This window comes from Tympanuchus pallidicinctus, unplaced genomic scaffold, assembly GCF_026119805.1.
Source record: "Tympanuchus pallidicinctus isolate F22 unplaced genomic scaffold, pur_lepc_1.0 scaffold10, whole genome shotgun sequence".
Taxonomy (NCBI): Eukaryota; Metazoa; Chordata; class Aves; order Galliformes; family Phasianidae; genus Tympanuchus; species Tympanuchus pallidicinctus.
Window position 1 is genome coordinate 6,088,532 of NW_026294619.1, and position 22,597 is coordinate 6,111,128.

At 39.2% G+C, this 22,597-nt stretch overlaps 1 protein-coding gene across 3 annotated transcripts in view; it reads left to right on the plus strand.

The window, feature by feature from the left end:
• FILIP1L (filamin A interacting protein 1 like) overlaps positions 1-22,597 on the plus strand; it is a 196,490-nt gene that overhangs the window by 91,204 nt on the left and 82,689 nt on the right. Inside the window, exon 2 of one of the 3 annotated variants that reach the window (XM_052664703.1) lies at positions 4,180-4,266. The exons of 1 other annotated variant lie outside the window; for it this stretch is intronic. Coding sequence is in view for 1 of the 2 variants with exons in the window: in XM_052664693.1 (XP_052520653.1) it covers positions 11,703-11,733 (31 nt within the window). In the remaining variant the exon portion in view is untranslated. Of the gene's footprint in view, positions 1-4,179; positions 4,267-11,687; positions 11,734-22,597 lie in introns of those variants that run through there. One more of the 3 variants, XM_052664693.1, reaches the window with a different exon arrangement.

A 22,597-nucleotide genomic window follows, 5' to 3' on the forward strand; every position in this document is an offset into this window, starting at 1 on the left:
TTACGTCTTAATTTGAGACCTATTGAAATGAAGAAAAAGATTAAGGGAGACAATGCCAACAGCTTAATGCATATTCTATAGAATATGCACTATATATACATTATAGTCTATATGAGCACTCCGGGGAAGCCTGCTCTCTGATAAACCACAATTTTTCCACAATAAACCACAATTGATTTTCAGGTGCTCTGCAGAATATAAACCAGAATCACAATTTTTTAAAGTTAATCTAGTGATGCCTTTCAAAACAAACCCATTTCAGACACATCTAGCAAACAGCCCCCTTCCCAGCCTACATCCAAAGCCTTATCTTCAGTAAAAACAAAGTCGTTCCCTAATGAAGACTTCAATGATATCTTCTAAACCTGCCAATAATTTGCATTACATACTACACCTAAGAATTTTAACTTGACCTCTGGCCCCTTCGAGGAAGTCATTAGTCTGCTCCAAATGACCCATACACTGTGCAGAAAGCCAGAGCCCCCAGAAATCCTCTCAAATGCATAATTTATCTGTCCCCTGGGGTAAGGCTGTGTGTGCCTCCATGCACACTCAAAAGGGTGAAAAGAGCTTTCCACATTCTCGAGTGTCTCACACATGGTCCTTTCAGGCCCTTCCCCTCTCCAAGGCACTGCATCCTTCCATGATCACATCTCAACAGGGCATCTCAACATTTTACTCACAGCTTGGAGGTAGTATTTTTTTGCATGCATGATGTACTCTCACGGGCATTCACATGCACTTCACTAACACAGGCTCTAGAAAGGCATGCAGGAGGGATGAGCACAACCCACTTAACACTGGACACACATTCCTGCCCGACTTCTGGCTTGGGAGCACACATTATGAACACCTTCCCAAAAGGAGCAGGCAGCAAAGCCTACTTGATGGCTTACAAGCCCCATGCAAATATGTGGTGTCTTCTGGTAGTGGGAATTAATCCTGATACCTTCTGCCAACTTAAAAAATCTATCCCTAATGAGGAAAAAGAAAAAGAAACAGAACAGACAATGGCTATAGAGACTCTAGAGGAATGTAATGACTAAAACAAAAGTCAATAGTGGCACTGTGACGGGGGTTTATTAATCAGTCAGAAAAACGTGCCTGAAATGATTCATCTACAGTATCAAATCCCAGCAGGATTGCCTTAAATTTCTTTCAGAAATTACAGGATTTCATGCAGTTTATGTTCCAGATCTTTTGCGATAGACCATTAAAGGGAATGATCCATGTGCTCTTCTAAATCAGAAAGGCGTGCTATCAAAGCAGGGCAGTCACTGTCCCTGAGAGGAGAACAGGCTAAGAAGTACCTGGTCATACCCTCTGAACAAAGAAGGTGAACCAATGCAGAGCACAAACAATGCCAGCCCTTACCCAAACTGCTACTGGTGCAATTCAAACAGTAATTGTAAAACTACAGTAAGAAAATGCAGGTCAATGGGAGCAACAACTATCATTATGAAAAGGGCACACAGACTATAATGTGCAGAGATATGACAACACTGGAATGACTTTGGTATTTGACTGCATTCATTTAAGGGAAGGTGTGTCTAAGCATCTTAAATATAGCCTTGTTCCTTTAAAACACTGCCTCACTTTTGCTACTACAAGAAAGCAGGACTAGCACCAGACCCCATATACTTCAGTAATTCAGCTTTTTACTAATGTATATGTACACAACATTCTAAGTATGCCAGTAACAGCAGTGTGTTGAGATTTTGATATTTTGAGCATTTCCACATTCACATATAATTTTACACACTAAACTGATGCTTCCAACCCATCCATGCCAGGCCTTCTTTCAATTACATCCATTATCTCACTAACAACAAAGGTTAAAACATGAATTGAATGAAAATCTGAATTTGCTAGTTTCAATGATTAAAAATTAAATAAACTGAAGTTCTACTCTTCTAAGTGACAAATATACAGACTTTTCAAGTAAAGCAGCAAGATTTTGTCTTCCTATATATTGCATGCATACCATGTGGCCTTTGAGGGGCACAGCTGTAACAGTTCATTCTAGATTCCTAGATTTCATTCATAGATGACAAAGTCAGGTATCAAGTAATCTCTACATTTGATAAGGAAATTCCTACAGTAATGCTTCAGGTGGATGCCTAAAGATGAAGGAGAAAGAGTAGGATACTGTGACATCAAAAATGGATAGTCATAGATCTGGCAAGAATTACGAATGGAAGAGAAAAACTCACCATATGTTGGAAGGGGCTGGGACATGGATCAAACCTCACTGCAGTTGCCAGAAAACACCACGAAGTGAAAAATTAATCTTGCAAACCATTACTCAAAGAGTGACTTTAAAACTGTTAAGACTTATTTGATTGTTTGAATTAATAATCAAATGCTATGACAGTGCATCGAGTGGTATTACATTATCACATTATGATCTAAGTATCTGTGAAAGCCATGTAAAAAAGTTTCCTTTCTTCCCTCTCAACAAGTACAGTGATTCTTATCTAGTACTATCTTACACTGCTTGCTCCGGCTAAAGACAAGAATGTATCATAAAATATCTAATGGTGCTATACTGATAAATAGAAACAATTTTTACTTCTTCAAAGCAGATGCAAGCAATTTCCTCATATTCATATTATGTTAGTCAAAACTAATCCAGTATACTTTGAAGAGAAATCAAGCAACCAAAAAAAACCCCAAGACATGGAGACAGGCTGATGAACTGACATCCTTTCCAATACTCTGTATGGTTTTACAAGGTGAATATTTATACAGCCCTTCAAAGAAGCTTTCTTACTAGTGTTATTTTAACCAGCAGTTTACAAAAATGGGATGTGTCGGCTTTTTTCTTTTCTTTTTTTTTTTGTCTCTCTCCTGTAATTTCATCAGTAGCCATTCAGCAATAAAAATCTCTCAAGAAGTTTGCCCTTGTTGACTTTACAGCCTAACTTCTGTGGTTCAGAATTTAATGAGCTTAAGTCATAATGCCATCACAGATGTAAAAATCTAGCATCTGTAATGTTACAAAGGAAAATACCTAATATTTAAGTAAGAATATGGGACATTTATAATTTTAAAAACTCCTAAATGCTCCTATTATTAAGAACTGTTGTTACAACTCTTGCAATACTTGTTACCGTATATGGTACTTGTTACCTTACAGCTAATAGAAAAGTGATTAAATGGCACATTATCGGGAAAATAATATAAAGACAGTACTGGAGATGACCTGACATTGACACAGGAGAGGAGACAGTTCATCACATCAGAAAAGCAGAGAAAAATTGACACAGCATGGTAGAATTTTCAGAAATATAAGAGTTCAAGAAGTTATACAGAACTCATGAGCTAATGCAGATGAACTGGTACCTTCTGTCATTATCCATCTGATGGTTTAACACTAGAAATACATGAAGTGGCTTTCCCTCTCGGCAATAAGTTCCAAAAAACAGTGGATAAATATGAAGCAAAATCCAGCTTGAAACCACTCTTGAGCTTATGTTAAGTGTGTTGTTACTAGTAAATAAAAAAAAATTGGCTTCCTGTGTCCAAGTAATCCCATTTTCCTTCCTTTCCTCTTCTGTTAAATCCTTGGAACATCATCTATAAATGCAGATTACATTCATTCTACTCTTCAGCATATGACAGAATCAAGTTCAGTTTCACTGAGGTCTTTCCAGTGGCCTGCCTTCAATTCATTTTGTGCTTTAACTGATTTTCTTGGTCACATCTCCATGAAAAAGATTGTTACTAGCACAGAATTCAACATCAATACTGTGGTATTCTTTCCACTCCTGTACCCACCTGGCTATAGGATATACTTTTCAAAAGGTGGCTTCTAGAACAGTGCCCTAACTCCATGAACCACTCAACTCCCAGATGCGTAGAACTTAAGTAGACAATTTGTTCTTTCCCCTATCACACTAAAGGAATATGTTTGAAACTAAAGAAGAATACAGAAGAAAGCAAAAAGGGAACAAATCTTTAAATGAACCAAAGTCAGAGATTAAATGGCAGCGTTTTATACTAGTATTATTACAGGCATGTGCCAGCCATCAAAGCAGTACATCAGAAAAGCATATTCTGAGTGCAAAATTTGGCAGCATCCTTACTGGATCTAGTCTACTTACTTATGTTTGATAAAAGCAATATTTACTTAAGCTTGTTATAAAAAGTGACATCGACTTCTACATTTCATTACAGATTCATATTACAAAAGAGACGATTCTGGACACGACAAAGGAAATTTAGGGAAATATCCCTAACTATCAAGAGAAGAGATCTGTACTGGTAGGGTTTATTTATTTATTTATGCATTTTGCATGTTTTAAAGTGGGTGCACCTGACTGGTTAAAAACATGATCTAATTTCTCGTGTGAGCTTTTAGATAACATGAAAGTAATGGGAATCTGGACACACAGGGTTCTTTTCCCAGGTAATTCTGTAAACTACTAGTAAAAAATTGATACAGATTTTCAAAAACAAATCACTTCCAGTTTCTTGGCAGAAATTTGGAAGACTTTCTCACATCTCCAACGTATACTTGGCATTATTCTATCTATCCTATACTTTTCAATACAAAGACATACAATGTGTGATGAGAAGGGAAAAAAAAAAAAGATTTTGTTCTGCCTACTAGAGGAAAACTCCCTTTAGGTGAATTAAATGTTTATTAGATACCAAATCAGCCACTGAATCTAAACTAGAAGTAAAAATATAACTGGCTTTCTATTTCTCCTATCCAACTTTCTCAAGCTAAAGATCCATTGAAAGATCCATTTAAAACAGTACACAGAACTATTTTAAAAGTACCGAACTCCTTCTAATGTTTAAAAAAGTAAGGTTACATTAGGCAGCTATCCTGTTACTTTAAAAACAGAGACTGCTTCTCTTGTCTGTTTTTGCCATTTGTACACTAGAACAACATGCAATGTTATTTTGGACAGAAATAATGTTTCTGAAAACACATTCTGGAATTTTACTGTTTTCTTTGAATTAATATGGATCTTACAATAAGTGGCCCTCTGGGAGAGCACATTTCTGATGTCTTTGCACGAAACATAGCTTCCTGAAACACTTCCTGTCTTGCACCCGCTTTTGGATATTATCACTGTTGTTTGACAAGAATGAGGTAAGCTAGAATTGTAGGGATACTTTACAGCATTTCTTTGAAACTCCAGCGTCCTTAACGCATTCACTTCCTCATCAAAACAGACTTCACAGTGTTAGAGGAACACCACTGTAATAATGACTTTTCAGGGTGCATGAGATGCCTTCCATCATCCAATCTCCAAGCGTTTAACTGAGGGAAGTAAAAGACTGAGCTTTTCAGGTGAGCAAAAATGGAAAAGAACGTGAACAAGCCTCATTATATAAAATGGAGAAGTGATACCACCTTTGTAGTGGCCAGGCCCAAACACAGCTGGGGAGGCAAGATGGTATCATTTACACAGATGACAGACAGACATTATATTGAGAACAGCAGAGAGAGAAAGCGACAGGTTTAAAGTAGTAAGGTTTATCAGCATCGTCCCATTGAGACCCACTTGGCTGACTCTCAGCAAATAAAATCGTACAGCTGCTCAAGACAACCAGTAAAGCTGAACTAAACCTGTTTTAGTGGGAAAACACACTCTGAATTTACAGAGCTTAGCTATAATGTACCACCACAAACTTACATCCCAAACACCATTACAAAGCTTCCTGACATTTAAAACAAGCTTTCTCAGGTCAGGAGGGCCATCACAAAGCATTTTAACTTGTTCATGAAGTGGTGGTCCCATAATTGCTAGCATGAGCTCAGTGAATGAATGAATCTTTCAAAAGCATACAATTGACATGTATCAAACATACCCATATTTTCATTAAATGAGCCAGAATTAGTGCTCAGGTTATATTCACTGTGGTTCAGGACAAAGTTACTGTGGTGCTGACCAATGATGTCTGGAATACCAGTTTTACTTATGTAAAAGCGTGTTAGAAAAGACAGAAAAAACATGCTGCACAGTGTTTTGATAACACAATTTCCACATCTCCTTACTTCCTTTTATCAAAGTGCCTTCACGTGAGTCATGTGAATCCTCTCAGTTTTTGTCAAGCAGACATAGTATACAACTTATTTCAAGGACACTGTGATGCATCTGTGATTTAAATCATGATTTGGCTACAATATCAGGGCTGGCGGAGTTCTAACAGAGAGGTGTTCCCTCCTTAGGCTGTGTACCACTCATACTACACAAGGGTTTGGCAGCAAGCAACTCAGCTCATCTATTACCACACTGAAACACTTCAGGGTGCAGACCAGATCTAACAAAGCATTTACAAACTCACCTCTGAAAAGAAAAAGAAAAAGAAAAAAAAAAAGAAAGAAAGAAAGAAGAAAGGAAAAAAAAGTCTTTCCCCAAACTGATCTTGTCTTGCAAACGCACTTAGCATGCCTTTGGCTGCTTCTGTCCCCACCTGGGCTAGGGCGTATACAGATGAAGTGCATGCATGTGTGTGCAGGTCTGCAGGGCAGCCCTCTCTCCTCCTTTCCAAACAGTAGCTTTTCAAAAAGCAGCTGCCATGGTGCACCTTATTGCACACAGTAAGCTAAAGGCTGGTATGAGAAGGGAGCCAACACAGAAGAAATTAACTCAATTGTGCCTCCAGGAAAAACAAACAAAGTACAATAACAAATGTGAATGTTAGAGATTTCTAAATTTCACTGGGTTCGAGAATCAAATGACAGCCTCCTAACACTGTGTGAGGTTGCACTGCAATAAACATCATGCTGCTCTCAATTAAACAGATTGTTTATGCCAACTTAGCATCAACACTGCAGGTAGAAGAACTCCTGCTCCACTTCCCCTCTTTCTGACCAAAAAAGGGAGTTCCTTTATAAAAATCCCATGAGTCCGTGGTTAACACACAGTTATGGACAACTGACAGAAGTGGCCTGAAAGTCCAGTGTAGTGTTACAGAAGTTAGATGAATCACTTTGGTTTTATTTCTCCCAAGCCAGGAACAAAATCATCAGGATGAATGTAGCGTACACTATTCTTAATGAGCTAAAGGGACACTGACAATTAGTGAGATGGCTAAGGCATGCTTCATTTAAGCTGATAATTATCATGTAGCACCACAGTAATAGGAGTGGTGCATTTTTATGTGTTGCTTTGTTGGTGTTTTTTTTTCTTTTTTGGTAGTTTCTAAAATAATTTAGTGCTGGAAAGAGACAGATGGACTTGACTAAGGCAAAGCTGCTGATCCCAACAAAGGATCTGCAAACCAGTTAGTTATTAAATGTATTTTAAGTCAATATTGTAGTGTACAGGAAAAAAAATCTGCCAAAAATCAGATAAGATTTATGAAAAGAACAAAAACGAGGAAGGAACCCTGTATTCACCTCCTTGGTGAATGGCATCTCACCTCCTTTGGCATCTCTGCCACAAGAAGCTACGTAAGTTAAGACAGCTGAGCTAGGAACCAGGAAAAAATGCTATTTCTAGATAAATGGGCAAAATTGTCAATTTTCATAGACTTTCTCCCACTCCTCTCCTCTAAACTGAGAGTGATACGTTTTTGCAAATCAGATTATGAAGGAGTAAGGCCCACAGACAACCTAGAGCCCGCAGGTATCAGGACACAACCCAGGATTCCAACAGCTCCCGTAAAGAACTTTTAAATTGTCAGACATCATCTTCTTGCCAAGACCCCTGAACAGGTATTAAAAATCCATTTAGGAACCAACTGTTTCAGGAGCCTCAAAACAAAGGTCAAAATCTTCCTGCCTTTCTAGCTCTAGAAATCCAGAAGCACTTGAGAATTATACAGTCACTGGTAATTCTATCTGCACTGTTTCAGCATAAGAGACCCCTGCATAAAGCTCATGCCTTGTGGTTTCTATTAGCCTACATCCCTCTTTATAGGGCAAACAAGACTTACTAATTCTTAGGAATCAAGAAAATATGTAACCTCCCAAAGCCAAAAATGAAAACATGTATACTGTTATTTACATTTGTTTTTCAGTTGCCTCAATCCCTTCCCCCCCTTTTTTTTTCCATAGCTGTACTGATTAGAGGATATGTGTGCATATATATATATACACATGTATATATGAAATAGAGGAGACTAAGTCAATAACAGACCAGAAACATTTAGGGCTTTGAGTCGATTACAAAAATTACCACAGTCCTGCAGGCTCTTCTAACAGTTCAAATCAATATTGCCTTGTGTTCTGTATGCACTGGCCCCTACCTCTTGAGATACATACAACTCATTCTTCAGGGACAAATTCTCTTTGATGAAATGGGGAAAAAATTGTCCAGTCTTAAAAGCAGCTTAAATGATGTCTTTTCCTTTGACCTACTGTTAAATCAGAGACTTCATCTTTATATAGCTTAAAGTGCCTGAATAATTCTGTAGGCTATAATGGGCCTTTTCATGGGGCTATCACGGGGTTTATGCAAAAGCACCTCAGCAGTAAAGAAAAGAGAAGAGGGATCAGAGATAGAGGAACGAAGGAAACTGCACATGTAAGAGATGCCAGCTCTGTACAGGGAATAGGTCTGAGAGAAACAAAGGAGAATAGAGTAAAAGACAGTAGCCACAGTACTTTACTTAGTCGTGCATGTTGGCTTTAAATGTTCACAGCATCCTTCTGCAGAAAGCATCCCAATGCCCACGTTAAAACATTTGTAATTTGAAGCATGTAAATGTTCACCGTTTCACCCTGTTAAACAAAACCAGAAAGAGCAGCAAGAGCGGAGCATGGATCATTTTGCCAAAGCTAACAGGAAGGCAACCCCTGTCAGTCTGGGTGCAGGTTCTGTCACGGAAATCTAAAGACTGGGAAGTATAAACGAGACATCGAGGGGAAAAAAATCACAAAGTCTTATGAGGACTGCAAAATCATTTCCAAAGTAGTGCAGAGGAAGTCTCATCCCTTGTGATCCTTAAAAGTAGATGGAACAAAACAGTGGAAAGTAGCCCAAGGAAAAAGCCAGAACTGGCAAGTTGACAAGCTATATGGAATACATCTTTTCTTGCATCTCTGATTTCTATTAATATTTTCGTGGCTCTGGAGGCAGCAAGGTAGGAGCTCTCGTTCATACTCCTTAAATATAAGCCAAAAGCCTCCCACTGTTCCACTTGGTAACACCAGCTTAAACTGCTCAAATACACACAGACTTCTGAGAATGAGTCAAGTTCCCACTCAAACATAAATTATGCCAAAAAACGCCCAAGATTATTTCAACTAATAAACACTTGGTTAAAAAACATGTCAAATCAACTTGGTCTTTACATCAATTTAATTGCCTCTTACCACAACCATTGCCTAAGCTATAGAGTGCTGCAAGAAACACCAAAAGATAAAGCAGATTGAAAACATTCTCACAGTGCTTCTCTGACTGTCATCACTCATGTGGCTTCAGAAAGCTCATGACCCCCCAGTCTGTAAAAAGACTCTTCAGCAAAATGGCTTATGCTGTGAAAAATCACTTCAGGGATACTAGCTTCCTAACTCCAAAAGACTAGAATGTGGGAGAAATACTGCACCGCAATGAAGCTCTTAAAGGGCAGGTCCAAGTATTACATCCTATCATGGTAGGGATTCAAAGACCTCTCAGAATATTGTCCTTTGATTCAGCATTGGCACTGACATACACATAAAAGACATCTCTTCATGAGAAATACAATACTTCAAAATATGCACAACGTTACCCCAAGTTTATACAGATGCTCTTCATTAACATATTTATTCTCTTTATAAAACTGTGACATTTGGATTTCAGATATTTCCAAATTCCATTCCAACTCCCCTGCAGTCTTTGTATAATGAGCATGAAAAAGACGACCGAGGCAAAAAAATAAAAACAAAGAATTCAACGCAGGGACTTAACCAAAGTGTGAAGTAACTTGTGATACATTGGATTTATTAACGACTAGATCCCTAAATTCTCCTCTCCACATACCTCCTCTTTCCAAAATTTCCAGAATTCATGGGCCTACACATGGCAAAGCTGCTGTAGTGAGCTCATGTCTAAAAAGCCTTTGCAATATAAGTAGACGAATAGATTGCTTGCACAAGTGATTAGAGAAAAACAAGGTAAATTTATACTCAATAGATAAAAGTAATATAGGAAAAATACATTCTTAGTTAAAACATCAGCTGGAATAGCATCACCAGCAGCAGTCTTAGCACAAATTTAAAAAAAAAAAAAACTTGAAGTAAAAGACTGTCACATACAAAGCTGATTTTCCAGATTACGACTGAGCTGCATTTGAAAGGCAAAGCTGGAAGGTACTTTTCCACCACAGCAAGCTTTCTTCCTGTGCAACAACTATGCTGATGCTAGCAGTGAACAAACAATAAATTCACTCAGAACACTTCGGACAGAGACAGAAGTTCGTAAAGACAACCCTGTTCAACTGAAAACACATGTACCCAAACATCATGTCTTGTCTCCATTTGTAACTCAAGTATTTCCTCTTCCAGAATGGTGACATGAGTTAAAATTTCACTCCCACAGTGAGATCTCTTGACGACTCATGGAAAGATGAATCACTATTCTTCATGGAAATAATGACTTGTGGCAGCTGTAACTGATGATATATACAGTATAGTGAGGCAAAGTTAGCCTGACTCCCTGCTGTAAATAATCAGTGCATTGCAACAAAACGTATTTCACTATCCAGTTTTAAAAGGTACTAGAGAACAAGTAGTCTCACCCCTACAAAAGAATAAATGCATAAAAAAAGTCAGTGGTCGAACTAACTCCAAAACCTTCCTGACAGGGGCCAAGACAGATGCTTGGCCAAGGAGAAAAAGGGAACATCATCAGAGCGATCCTCCTCCTAGCCTGCCTTCAGCTATGATTTAAGCTGTCTCCAGAGCAACCTGCTAAGCAATCACAACTGAACTGATCCTCCATGAGTCTTCTTACTGAACCTACCAACATTTCTGGCCTTTGTGTTATCCTATGGCACTGACTACTGTAGTATGAACATGTTCTGCGCAAGGAAGCACTTGACTTTAAGTCTTGTGACTGTTTGAATGGTATCAAATCAAATCACATAGTGTCTTCTGACTATCATACTATGAGAAAATATTTATTTCCATTTACTTTGTGTGTCATTCAGGATTTCTGAGCTCTAAATCAGGCACCATATCTACATTTTCTTTCCCATTTCAACAGTCATGGTGTGACAGTCCTAGCAGACAGAGCATTGGTAATCCAATGCTACCTTGTATTTTATGGAGATGAAGAATTGTAACTATATTTTATGTAGAACCAAATATATCCTTGCACTAAGGCAAAACGATGCTTTGTGGGTGGGCTTTGTTTGTTAAAGAAATTAATGTTAATTTCTGATCAGCGCTAGGTGCTGAGGCACATACTTCCAGTACAGCAAAGAGGGATCCAATACAAGCCTTCTTTGCTGCCTAGCAAGTGATAATGGCTACTTCAGGACTTCTTCATGAGGTATAAACAAAGGCATACTATTAAGCAGGCTAATAAGCTGTCTATTTAATGACTTTCCGTTACAGTTTTGGCCAATTCTGCAGGGCCTCAGCAAAACAAATACAAGTATATTGTGCTGAAGATGCAGTTCAACATCTTTGAGAGACAGCATCAATTTCTTTGGGAAGGAGGAGCACAGAGTATGGCAGGGAGTTCTCCCAGCTCTGTGCTTAGGGACTTTACAAGCCAGCGTCTGAATTCAGACTCCTACAAGGTGTAATGGTCTCAGTCCTCACAGTTTTCCCTGACAGTAAGTGTTCATAAATGTATTTTTATTCATGCACGTAAGTACACAGGAGCCTTATTTGAGGATGCAGCATTACTCTCATGCTTCCAGACACTCTGTGCAGTTCATCCTATAATAATGACATATATAGCTTCTGTAAAATAAAGCCAGTAATAGTGGTCACTTCCCAAAGCTGCTGTACACGTCTCACCAAGGGCCCCTTTCTTCCCTCTTGGCATATCCTCCATCCTCCAGCTTCTCTGCTGGGCAGCCCTGCTCTCCCATGGTGCAGAGATGTGCTTCAGCACACAGCGGTGAACAAGCGCTCGGTCAGGACTGTCCATCCCACAGGGGACACTGCCAGCGGCTGGGGCTCCCTCAGCAGCCAGGCTGGCCAGCATTACTGTGCCAGGCATGAGACAACAGCCCCAATGCTGCCTCTGCTACACCTGCCAAGCAGAGGAGGGGATGATTAGGGTCCACATTTAGTGACGCAGCTGCAAATTTGACAAAGCTCTTTCTGACAAGTATTGTACAAGCCCCTTGGGAAGACAGCCTTAAATCTCCACAGGGTTACGTCTTGCACAGGTGGCCTGTATAACTTCACAGGATCCTGTTCTTAATATTTTTGTTCAAAGCTTGCACGCTATATTTATTACTGCAGTTCTGACTAAGCCTCCAAACTATTTTTATGGGCCCTGAACAATAGTAATCATTTAGCTTCAAGTTCAACTTGCTAAACTGAATTACATCTAGTCTAGGTTCTTGGAACCCCACATCTCTGACAAATCCTGCTGATCACAGAACATAAAGGACATCAGTTGGGATACTGTTGGTTTAATGGCTATATGAAGAACACCACAAGAATTTGCCACAAGGCTTTTTCATCATCCAAACCCTGAAGAGATGCAGTGCACTGCAATACTCTCACAGAAACAATTTCACTCCAAGTTGCAGAATGCAGACGCTTTGAGGTAAAGATGACCAGATTTCTGAATGGAGCAATCACTCTTGTCATTTTTTTTAGAGGCACTTCAGAACTATGTCTAGGATCTAACATGTATCATCATTCAAATACTGATAAAACAGCACTAGAATTGGAATATGCATTTTCAAAAACCTGTTTTCATTTTACTCAAAAAAGACTGAAGATTTTATTTAACTCTCTTGGAGGGCAGAAAGGCAACTTAAAACCATTCCATTTTAATTAAATTTCCCGAAACAAATTTTGATGCTTAAACCCTGTTATTTACTGCTAGAGCATTTGCTTGCAGCCATACATATTCTATTGATTCAGCGGAGAGTTGTTAGAGTTAGGGTAGTATGGTTAGGTTGTGGTAGGACTTGATGATCTTGAAGGTCTTTTCCAACCTGAGCGATTCTATGATTCTATGTCAGTAAATAAACAATCTCAAATAGCTGAGTAAGTTTCAGGTCTGCATCCCTGAATTGCAAAAAAGAAAAGACCCTGAAACAGTATCACTCATGCAAAGCTTTTGAGTATAAACATACATACTCTGTCCAGGACTCACGTAAGGTAAAAGTAAGTATCATACACATTAAGCTTTGGTGCATGATAAAACAGTTATAATGTCATTATTACTAACAGTATTATGAGTGACGATCTACTTCACTTTTTAGCATATGTAAGCATTTTTCTTCTCCTCACCCTTCAGCTCTGATACCCCATAAGCCAATCTGGACAGTCAGTTTTGCTTCTCATGTATCATGAAAATACCTTCCCTTCTCCTATTCCACTGATTTTTGGGGTGGATGTTATTTGTTATTGTCTTCTTTTTTTCTAGATATCCAGCAAGGAAATGACTAACACTTAAAGTAAGGTGAAAATATCTTACTGCCTCTAGAGTTGTTTCCTTCATTAACAACTATGCTTGCATTAATGTTAGACCTTATACACCAGTCACCTGGTGTAGGGAACCTGCTTTGGCAGGAGGGTTGGACTCGATCTCTGGAGGTCCCTTCCAACCCCTACAATTCTGTGACTCTGTGATTCTTATGAAAGATACATTTTGAAGCTGGTTGTGTAAAGGAAAATATACTTACTCTGATTTATACTAGAAACAAGGGTCACAAAAACACAGTTCTCCATCCTGTTACAAATTTTGTACGTGCAGCCCCACAGCCTTTGCAGGCCAACCTACAAGAGGGCAGCTTGCAGAAATTCACACAGTGTACACTCTGATGCTGGCTGGTTGTTTGGTATGAAATGACACAGGACAGGTTCTCCAGTCTTTCACTTAATAACCTTTTCTTCATTTCAGCTCCACAAATGTGAGCAGAAAACACAAAGTTTTGATGTCAGAGCACTCTTAGGATCTGTGATCATCAATCAACCAGTCGCTTGCACATACAGGCACAACTTACTGTTCAGGGCCATGTACTGTTTTAATCAGGGTAAATCCACTCCATTGTTAACACTTCCAAATGCTTGTTCACTTACTCAAAATGGAATTGTTTGGAATAGAGTGCTACAGAAAAATTATCCTCAAAGAATAAGAACATAAATACTATTAATGCACAGGAATGTCTGATCATGAGGCCCACACCCATTGTGGGTAAAAATGACTCCTTTACAACCATTCAACAACAATTCAGAAATCAAATGGGGCTACTTTGGATTTTTTTTTTTTTTTTTGGAATGCTAAACAAACGTTCAGAAATGGACTTATATATAAAGTTTGAATAGGAATTAGAATGAATTGAATAGGAAGTGTATTTTTTTTCATATATGCCTATCAGAGAGACGTGTTCTTGTGCAGCACTGAGTTAGGAGGATATGTTCAGATGTGGTACACAGGTATTTTCAAAAGTGGCATTTATTTCCTGACATGACATATAACAAATTAGCACTGTTCATGTGCAGAAGAGGCATAGTACTAATGAAACTAATATTTAGCTCCAGATAAAATAATGACAGTGAAGTCTTACTAAACAGCAGCTCTAAGGAGGCCCTGTGTGCCAGCAGGATATGACTCACTACTTCATTAGGAAGGACTTGCATGCAAATGCAAATATTGATAGTTACTTTCTCATGCCTTCCTCAACACACCTAAAAAATTGCATATATGACCATGCTGCCAAGATACCACTAGGAACCAACATGGCTGCAGCTGAGACCAAAACAATTACTCCCTGACAGATCACCCCACAGATGGAACATGCTGCTCAGGCATCGTGTGCTCCCAAAATCTTCCTGTGATCATTGCAATGCTGAACACCATCAGCAGAAAGACCTCATTTGCAGCACTTGCTTCTTACCTTGTCTGCATCTTGTTCCATCCCAGCCTGTCACCACCATGGTGGACGGGCTGGGGAGCTCCCTCGGGTGCCAACAGCCAGAGAAATGACCTCCAACTAAGCATATAGCAACCAGTGCTGGGGTTTATCAAGGCTTTGCTTGGCTTGGGATATCAAGACTTTGTTTTCATGGTAGTTTTGATTACCATACTTTTCAAAAAGATAAAGCAGCCTTTACAGAGGTATGGAGAAGGCACCGAGGCAACAGAACCCCCTTAGGCTTTCTGCAAACATCACAACCTTTTAAAATGCCCACACGTCCCTTCATGCCTGGAAAATCCCTTTTCTCAGCTCCCACTGAAAACTGGACCAGAAGCTGGCCAGAGCCGTATTTGATTTGAACAAGTGGAAAAACAAAGAAAGGTACAAAGGACATCATGTGCCACCTCTCCAGCCTGCCCTGCTCTGGCCCCGCTCCAGAGGGCTGATGGTGTAATCAAACCCAGGATAACCAGGAGAAGTCCCAGCTGAGGACAGAAAACAGCAACATTCCCCTTTTGAGCGTGAAGCTCGTGCAGTGGAACTGTGGTGTCCTTATGGAGCAACGAGAGGAATATACACATTTTCTCCATCTTCTCTATGCCAAAGCACAGAGTATGGCCTCAAGACAAAATTTCAAGCAAGGAGGGGGAAAAAAAAAGGTAGTTAGGGACACACAGGAGGTCCATCTACTTCACTTACTGAACTTCATTCCAATTCCTTTTTTCTACGTGGAGGCAATTTAACTTTATAACTTTTAAGAAACTTCCTATTAGAAAGCTGTGGTTTCCAGTGCATTTTTATTGCATTTTCCAAAGTTGCGTCATCAGAGTGGAGCATATTCCTGTGGGATCTGAATGTCCCAAACTGTAAGCCATTACAATAAATAATAATGAATGTCATGGCTAGTAAAATCTGTAATCTGAACACATACAAAAATTAATTTCACCCCGTTCACTTACTTTTCAAACTCTGTGCTTTTCACTTTTTCCTGGCAAATGCACATAGCCACAGTCACCAATTAATAAGAACAATATAAAAAAATATATAAGCCATCACTCAAAGTCATAATTTTACTTTGACTTACTTAAAGCAATATCAAACTCAATGAAACGTTCTTCAAAAACTTAAAACCGACTACAAAGCTGACTTGAGAATCTACCTGGCCATCAGTCCTCACAATCTTTGGTGACAGCACAAGAGAGTAGCAGTGGGACAGGGTGGCAGAGGTATGGGGCATGGGTCATCAATGCTTCTAGCCCCAAGGCAAGCAGAGAACTGGAGCTATTCACCAGCATTCCTTCCTCCACCATACCTCCATAACCTAAAACTTCTCTTCCAGAAGAAAACGTCTGCTTTTCAGGTGAACAATCACAGAGAGACAATTGGAAATCTGAGAGAAATGTCATTTCCATTAAAGTCCTGGGAAAAACCACTTAGGTTATTTACCTAATTCATCTAAATTCTCATTTGGATATTAAAGTTGGAGAATGTGGGCGTGGGGACTGGGGTGAACAATCTTCTATCACTGTTAGTTAGCATGCTGCTGCAATTTTGTGGCTGCAGCTGGAAAAGTAAAATGACAAAGCAAAATGACAGAGCAAATTCTTTGCACAGCTGAACCTTGTCTTAGTAAAAAAAAAAAAAGGCCTGCTGTCATATACTTATGTGCTGTTATTAATGAAAAAAAAAAGCAATCACACTGTTTAAGTACTACCAAGTATGAAGAAAAACTCAGGATTTCCCCAACTATAACAATGCAAAATACCAGATTTCCAAACATAAAAAAATCAGAATTTTAAGATATATAATGAAAATCCAACTTGCAGATAAAAAAAACCAAAAAACAAAAAAACCCAGCCCTACTACCCAAGAAAAATGAAGAAAAATGGAGTGTTCTCACTTCTCAGATAAACAAATGAAAGATTCCTCTCTGATTTCTAGACAGAAGCAGAATATAGTCATTGACACTGAATGTGTGAAGATCAATTAAAAAAAAATGAAAACAAACACAAACCTGGAAATCCTAAGTTTAGATACAAACCTGAGACTCTACCTAGCATTGTTCCTAGATGCTTGGTGTCAACATGACAAAAACAGTTATCTCTCTATTTAGAAAAGCAACATACTGTTCTAAATAGCCTCTCTAAGTATTTTCCACTACCACACAGCACATAAAGCATTGCTCTGATGTAGAGAAAGTGCAGTTTATGAAGTCAAACGAGTATTACAAAAAAAAAAATTAAGAAAAAAAGAACAGTAGTTTGGGAAGAACAAAAATTAAATAGTTGTCCCAGAAGCTGTCTAAAGTGGGAAATTCCAGAAGTTCAACTACTTTCAAAGTCTGGCTAATATGTATTCTGTATCACTTAGATGCAGAAATAGATGATGGAAAATTAGGGCAACGCAAACCAAATACAAACAAAAACCAAAAATAATCAAATACACCATTTCTTTGAAGCCTTGAAAGCCACATCTGGACATTTCACATCAAATCAATAGCCACAAAAGCAGATAAAATTCTGCATTAAAAATGTCACTCAATTAGCACTTATACTGAGCTAGTGAACATGTGTCTAAGACAACTGTTTGAACTCAAACACTGCACACAATACAGTGGCAAAAACAACAGAGTGTGGTTTATTAAAAGTTTTTTTATTCATATCTTGGTAAAATCAGAGGGCATCTATAGATTCCCTTGTCTCCTTCTCCAAATAATCCTTCTCTCTCAGAGTAGGTTGCAAATGATCAAGTCCACGGAATAATGAAACTGATTGTCTCAGTCAGTTCTCCACAGACATGAGTTCACAAGAGAGGCAGCCTTGCAGCTTCCTCAGACATTCGTAAAGACTTTTGATCTTTCTTTGAAGGAACTTTTCTCAGGATAGTTAAAAGCCTGTGGTTTATTTTCATGTGTGGAGAAAAGCTATGCTGAGAGAACCCTCCCACACAAAGAACTGTCTCAACAAAACTATGCTTGTCAGAAATACCCTTGAAGAAAATTAACACGTACTGACTTTGAAGGTATTGTCCTGGTAGTCCTCACTGTGGTCTCACTTGAGGCCCGTTGTATGGGTTCCATGCAAATATCAAGCAGATAAAAAATGACTAAAATGGAACTGAAGATGGCTTCTCTTTATTTGCCCAGTGAGGCTGTGGATGCTCCACCCCTAGAGGTGTTCAAGACCAGGTTGGATGGGACCCTGGGCAAACTGGTCTAGTACCAATCCGGAGGTTGGTGGCCCTGCCTGTGGTGGGGGAGTTGGAACTTGATGATCCTTGTGATCCCTTCCAACCCAAGCCATTCTATGATTCTATGATGGCCAAAAGGCTTAAGAAGTTTGGGTTTTGGATACCCAGACCAATTACTGTGGGATGACAAGATAACTAACACCAGGCAATATGCAATTGATAACTCTTGCTTACCTTGCTTTCACTAGAAAACAAAGTACTTCAATTCATCTACTGTTTTTTTGCTGATAGTTTAAGAAGACCGCTTGTCCTTCCCTCAAGCAACAAGCATAGAAAATTACACAGACATGCACTAAGTACACAAATTGTAAGACACTGTGTGCATAGGCAAACACACACACGCACTAAAATAGAAGGAATGTCCTTAATCTTCCTCTTCTGTTGCACAGGTATTATCAGCTGCTGCCCCCCCTTCCCCTCCTCTTTATCTAGTGGGGATGTACCAAGCTGTAGCCCAATACGTAATATGAATTATAGCTGATAATACCATAACAATATATTTCTTCAATTAGGTAGTGTTTGGAGAGTTGTGATTATATGCTGTTTTTAAAATGAAATCACACCATGCAACCAGCACGTTTAAGGGCTCAGAAGACCATTGTTTGTCACATGCCCTTCTCTGCCTGAATCATGGTCCAGTCCATCAAAATAGAAGGACACTATCATAGAAGATATACTGGCCATTGAAGTCATGTTGGTATGCACACATACACTTGTGTAGGGAAAGTTCATTGCTGAAGACAGAAATGCAAAAAATGCACTGGAAGAGATTTGTCATGCTAATAAAAATATTTTAAGAAAACCATCAAATTGACAGTATTGTCTAGATTAAAACAGAACATAATGAGTGTCCAAATTGGAGGGAAGTGAGAAGTTTGGGGGAGAGGGAACTGTATAAAAAGTGGATATATATATAAAATTTGATGTTACAAAACTAACCTTGGAATATTCATAATTACCACAAAATGATGGCACTTTGACTACATCAAGACCGCAGAAGGCACCAAAAGAACTGTGGGCAATAACCTACATTGTCAGGGCACTGGGAATATCTGCTTTTGCAGGCTTCCTGTTTACTGCAAGTACCTTCCAGCTATGAGACAAGCAAAGATATTGAACGTTCAGAGAGTCTTGTGACAGTGAAATTTCCCCTAGATCTTAAACTCTATCAAAACTGTTACAGATTTGTACACCTTAATTCCACTGTTGAGACATTACCTTGAAGTACTTTTGTACAATGTTTGGTAGAAAGAAAGAGTAATTTTGACCAGGACTTCTATAGCATTTCATTTTGTAAGTCTAGCAGGAACAGGGAGCAGGAAAACTTAGAATAAACCGTAGGTACTATTCCTCCCTGGCAATGGGGCTAAGCACTTGGTCCATCCAAGATTTCCCTTCTCAAGCCAATTCCAGAGAGACTGGACGAGAGCTCAAAGACAAAGACATTTCCCAAGTCCAGGAAGACTGGAACCTGAAGGAGGGGACAAGAGATTGCTACAGGGAGCAAACAATGAAACTCTGGGTTCAGCCCCAGCCACAGTAGCTGCTGCCTTTGCTAAGGTGCCCTCCTGGGAGATGTGCAGAGAACACGGGGCTGTTCTGGTGGCTGCAGAGAAGATGGGAGGAGCTGAGAGAAAGGCAAAGGGAAAGAATTGGGAGAGTGGGTCTAATATCACTTAGGAAAGACAGGTCAGTAGAAAACGTGGCTCCACTAATGCTTCTTTATTTCTCTTTGCTCTCTTTTCTTCTTAATATTTCATTATATGTACTAGAGCATTTTAAATAAATTGGAGCTGAAATTTCTTGCTAAGTCAATACCTACAGTTCAGCTAATCTCAGAATATGCAGGATAAAAAGGTGGATTTAGATAAATAATATCTAAGATGCTAACTTTTTCTTCCCATGTAGCACTATTATTGACTCTGGATAATGCTGTAAACTACAGAATAATTATGGACTGAAGCCAAAATTACAGCAGCTGAATATTAAGTATTAAACCACAATCACTGTATTAAATAATGTTAACTCGTTTTTATGCTCATGAAACGAGAAAATCATATGTTTGGAAAGCAAATTCATTTAGTTGAAATTGAAACTGCTGAATTTGTTCGCTGAATTATACACTGAATAGTTCAGTGTAATTTACTAACAAAACCCTGTCATACAGACAACTGCAAAGTTAACTTTTTTACTGACAACACATAATACAGCATTGCAGTTTTTCCATATCGAACACTTTGAATTGATGTCATAGTAACATTTTTTCATATGTCCTCCAAATCTCCCTGTACTGATTTTCATAAGATTACATTTACAGTGCCTAATTAAGAGACAAATTTTGAACATTTTACTTTGCAAAGAAAAAATAATGAAACTCAAGCAAACAAACAGAGAAAAAGTCCCCCACGTTAATCACTTAGAAGTACTTCAGTGTAATTGAATAAAATTCCCCACAACTCTCAATTCCCAGAAGTGGAAAACTGAAGAAAATCAAGCTATTTTATTTTTATTTTTGATTCCTCCTCAAACTTTTGAACTCATAAAAATGTGGAATTATACTAATGCTGTCTCACTGCTGCAGCACATTCAAGGTCCACACAAGACTCCACAGTCATCCTTCCGCTAAAACTAAAACCTGATCTACACGTTCTGCCCTTGTGGCATGTGTAGTCCCTCACTGAGAAGATAAATCACCTCCAGCAAATCCACTGTGTCTAACCCATTTCTACAAAAACTGCCTGTGTATAAAGTGATGCATATGCTATAGCTTTCCAAGTCCACCATCAACTTTGCAATACGCTGGACATCAGAGTAGGAGAGCTGCATTCACAGAAAGCCTTTGGAAGAGACAGAATAAGGGTTTAGCAAGAGGAGAAAGTGATGGGAGTGCCTTTGACCATTAGCTACACTGGAAGCACGTGCCAGGCTACAACCTATGACAAATAGAGTTCAGCCCATGTCAAAAAATATTCTCAAAGCACAGCTTTCCAAACTGGAACTCACATGGAATCCAAGCCTCTGTGATTTCAAAGCAACCAGTCCATTTTGTCAGAGAAGTTTTATGTAATACAACAGGGAGTCCAATCACTGCATATGTGCAAAATGCGGCATCACTGGAACGGGAATGAGACAAGAGGTGGTGGAAGTTGTACAGTACCTTTGCCATAAACAAAGTAACTAACGTGACAATTCTCCAACATTCTCCAAATGGCATCTTACTTACTCAGAACAGGCTTCCTAACTCCAGGGGATGAGAAACCTGACTCGTGGTCAAGAGAGCATAAGCCATGATGAACAGAAAAATGACATCCAGCTTTCACCCATGCACTTTTCCTGTCTGGGAGTGTTTACATCCTCTGTTGAATCCAGATTTTCTTCCCATATGAGTAATTCCTCTTCTGAACAATGACAGCAGTGTTCCTTCAGGACTCCTGAGGGCTTCAAAGTCCAAGATTTGAAAAGATTCCATGAGAGGAAAACAGACTTCTAATCTATTCTGTCTTGCTCCCACTTGACTCCCTGTGACTCTACATGCCAACAGATGGATGAGGCTAAGCAGGTAAGCACTCCTTCATCAGTTTTCCCAGAAAAGCAGTTTAATCTTGCAATTTCCATGCCAAGATGGAAAAGTGTATATATTCCAGAGCCCTTAGGTGAAGAACCTATTGCAGGAAAGAAGCCTCTTCTCATTTATTGCCCCGCACATGCACCAAAACAGCACAAGAGTCAACTATGAATGAGAGCACGGTCCCAATGAGGTAATCAGCCTTACTACAACAGAACAAGCTTCTGGACAGATGCCACTGCAAATGGTTTTCAAGGAAAATGCTAAAACAGTCTGCCCAAAAGGAAGGGCTGTATCTTTGGAAGTAGAGCCAAACTACCACAAAGCTCTGCATTCTCCACTTGAAAGTCGTAATAACTGAGAAACACATTCTGTCAGAAAGCATCAGTTTCAGAAAAGGCTCAGTGATGCCATGAGACGGCCAGATCCTGGGATTCCAATTAATAAGATGGTGTTTTCATTTCTTCTTTTTGCTCAGCATGGTTCAATAGCTTGCCCACAGGCCACACCAGAACTACAGAAAGAGAACAAGACAAATCTACTGCTTTCTCTGGCACAACACAGGATGTGGCCACTTGCCAAAAGCCCCTTCCTCTGCCTGCACAATACCTGGCACATGGCCACTCAAGAAGGCAAGAGAATGGGGACAGCAGATTAATTTATCCTCAGACAATGGCGCACCAAGATGAACATGATGCTTCACAGCAGCTTTTCTACATGGGAATGAAAAAAATGTCCTGGAACAAATAAGCTGAGTGCTTAAAAGCACATTCA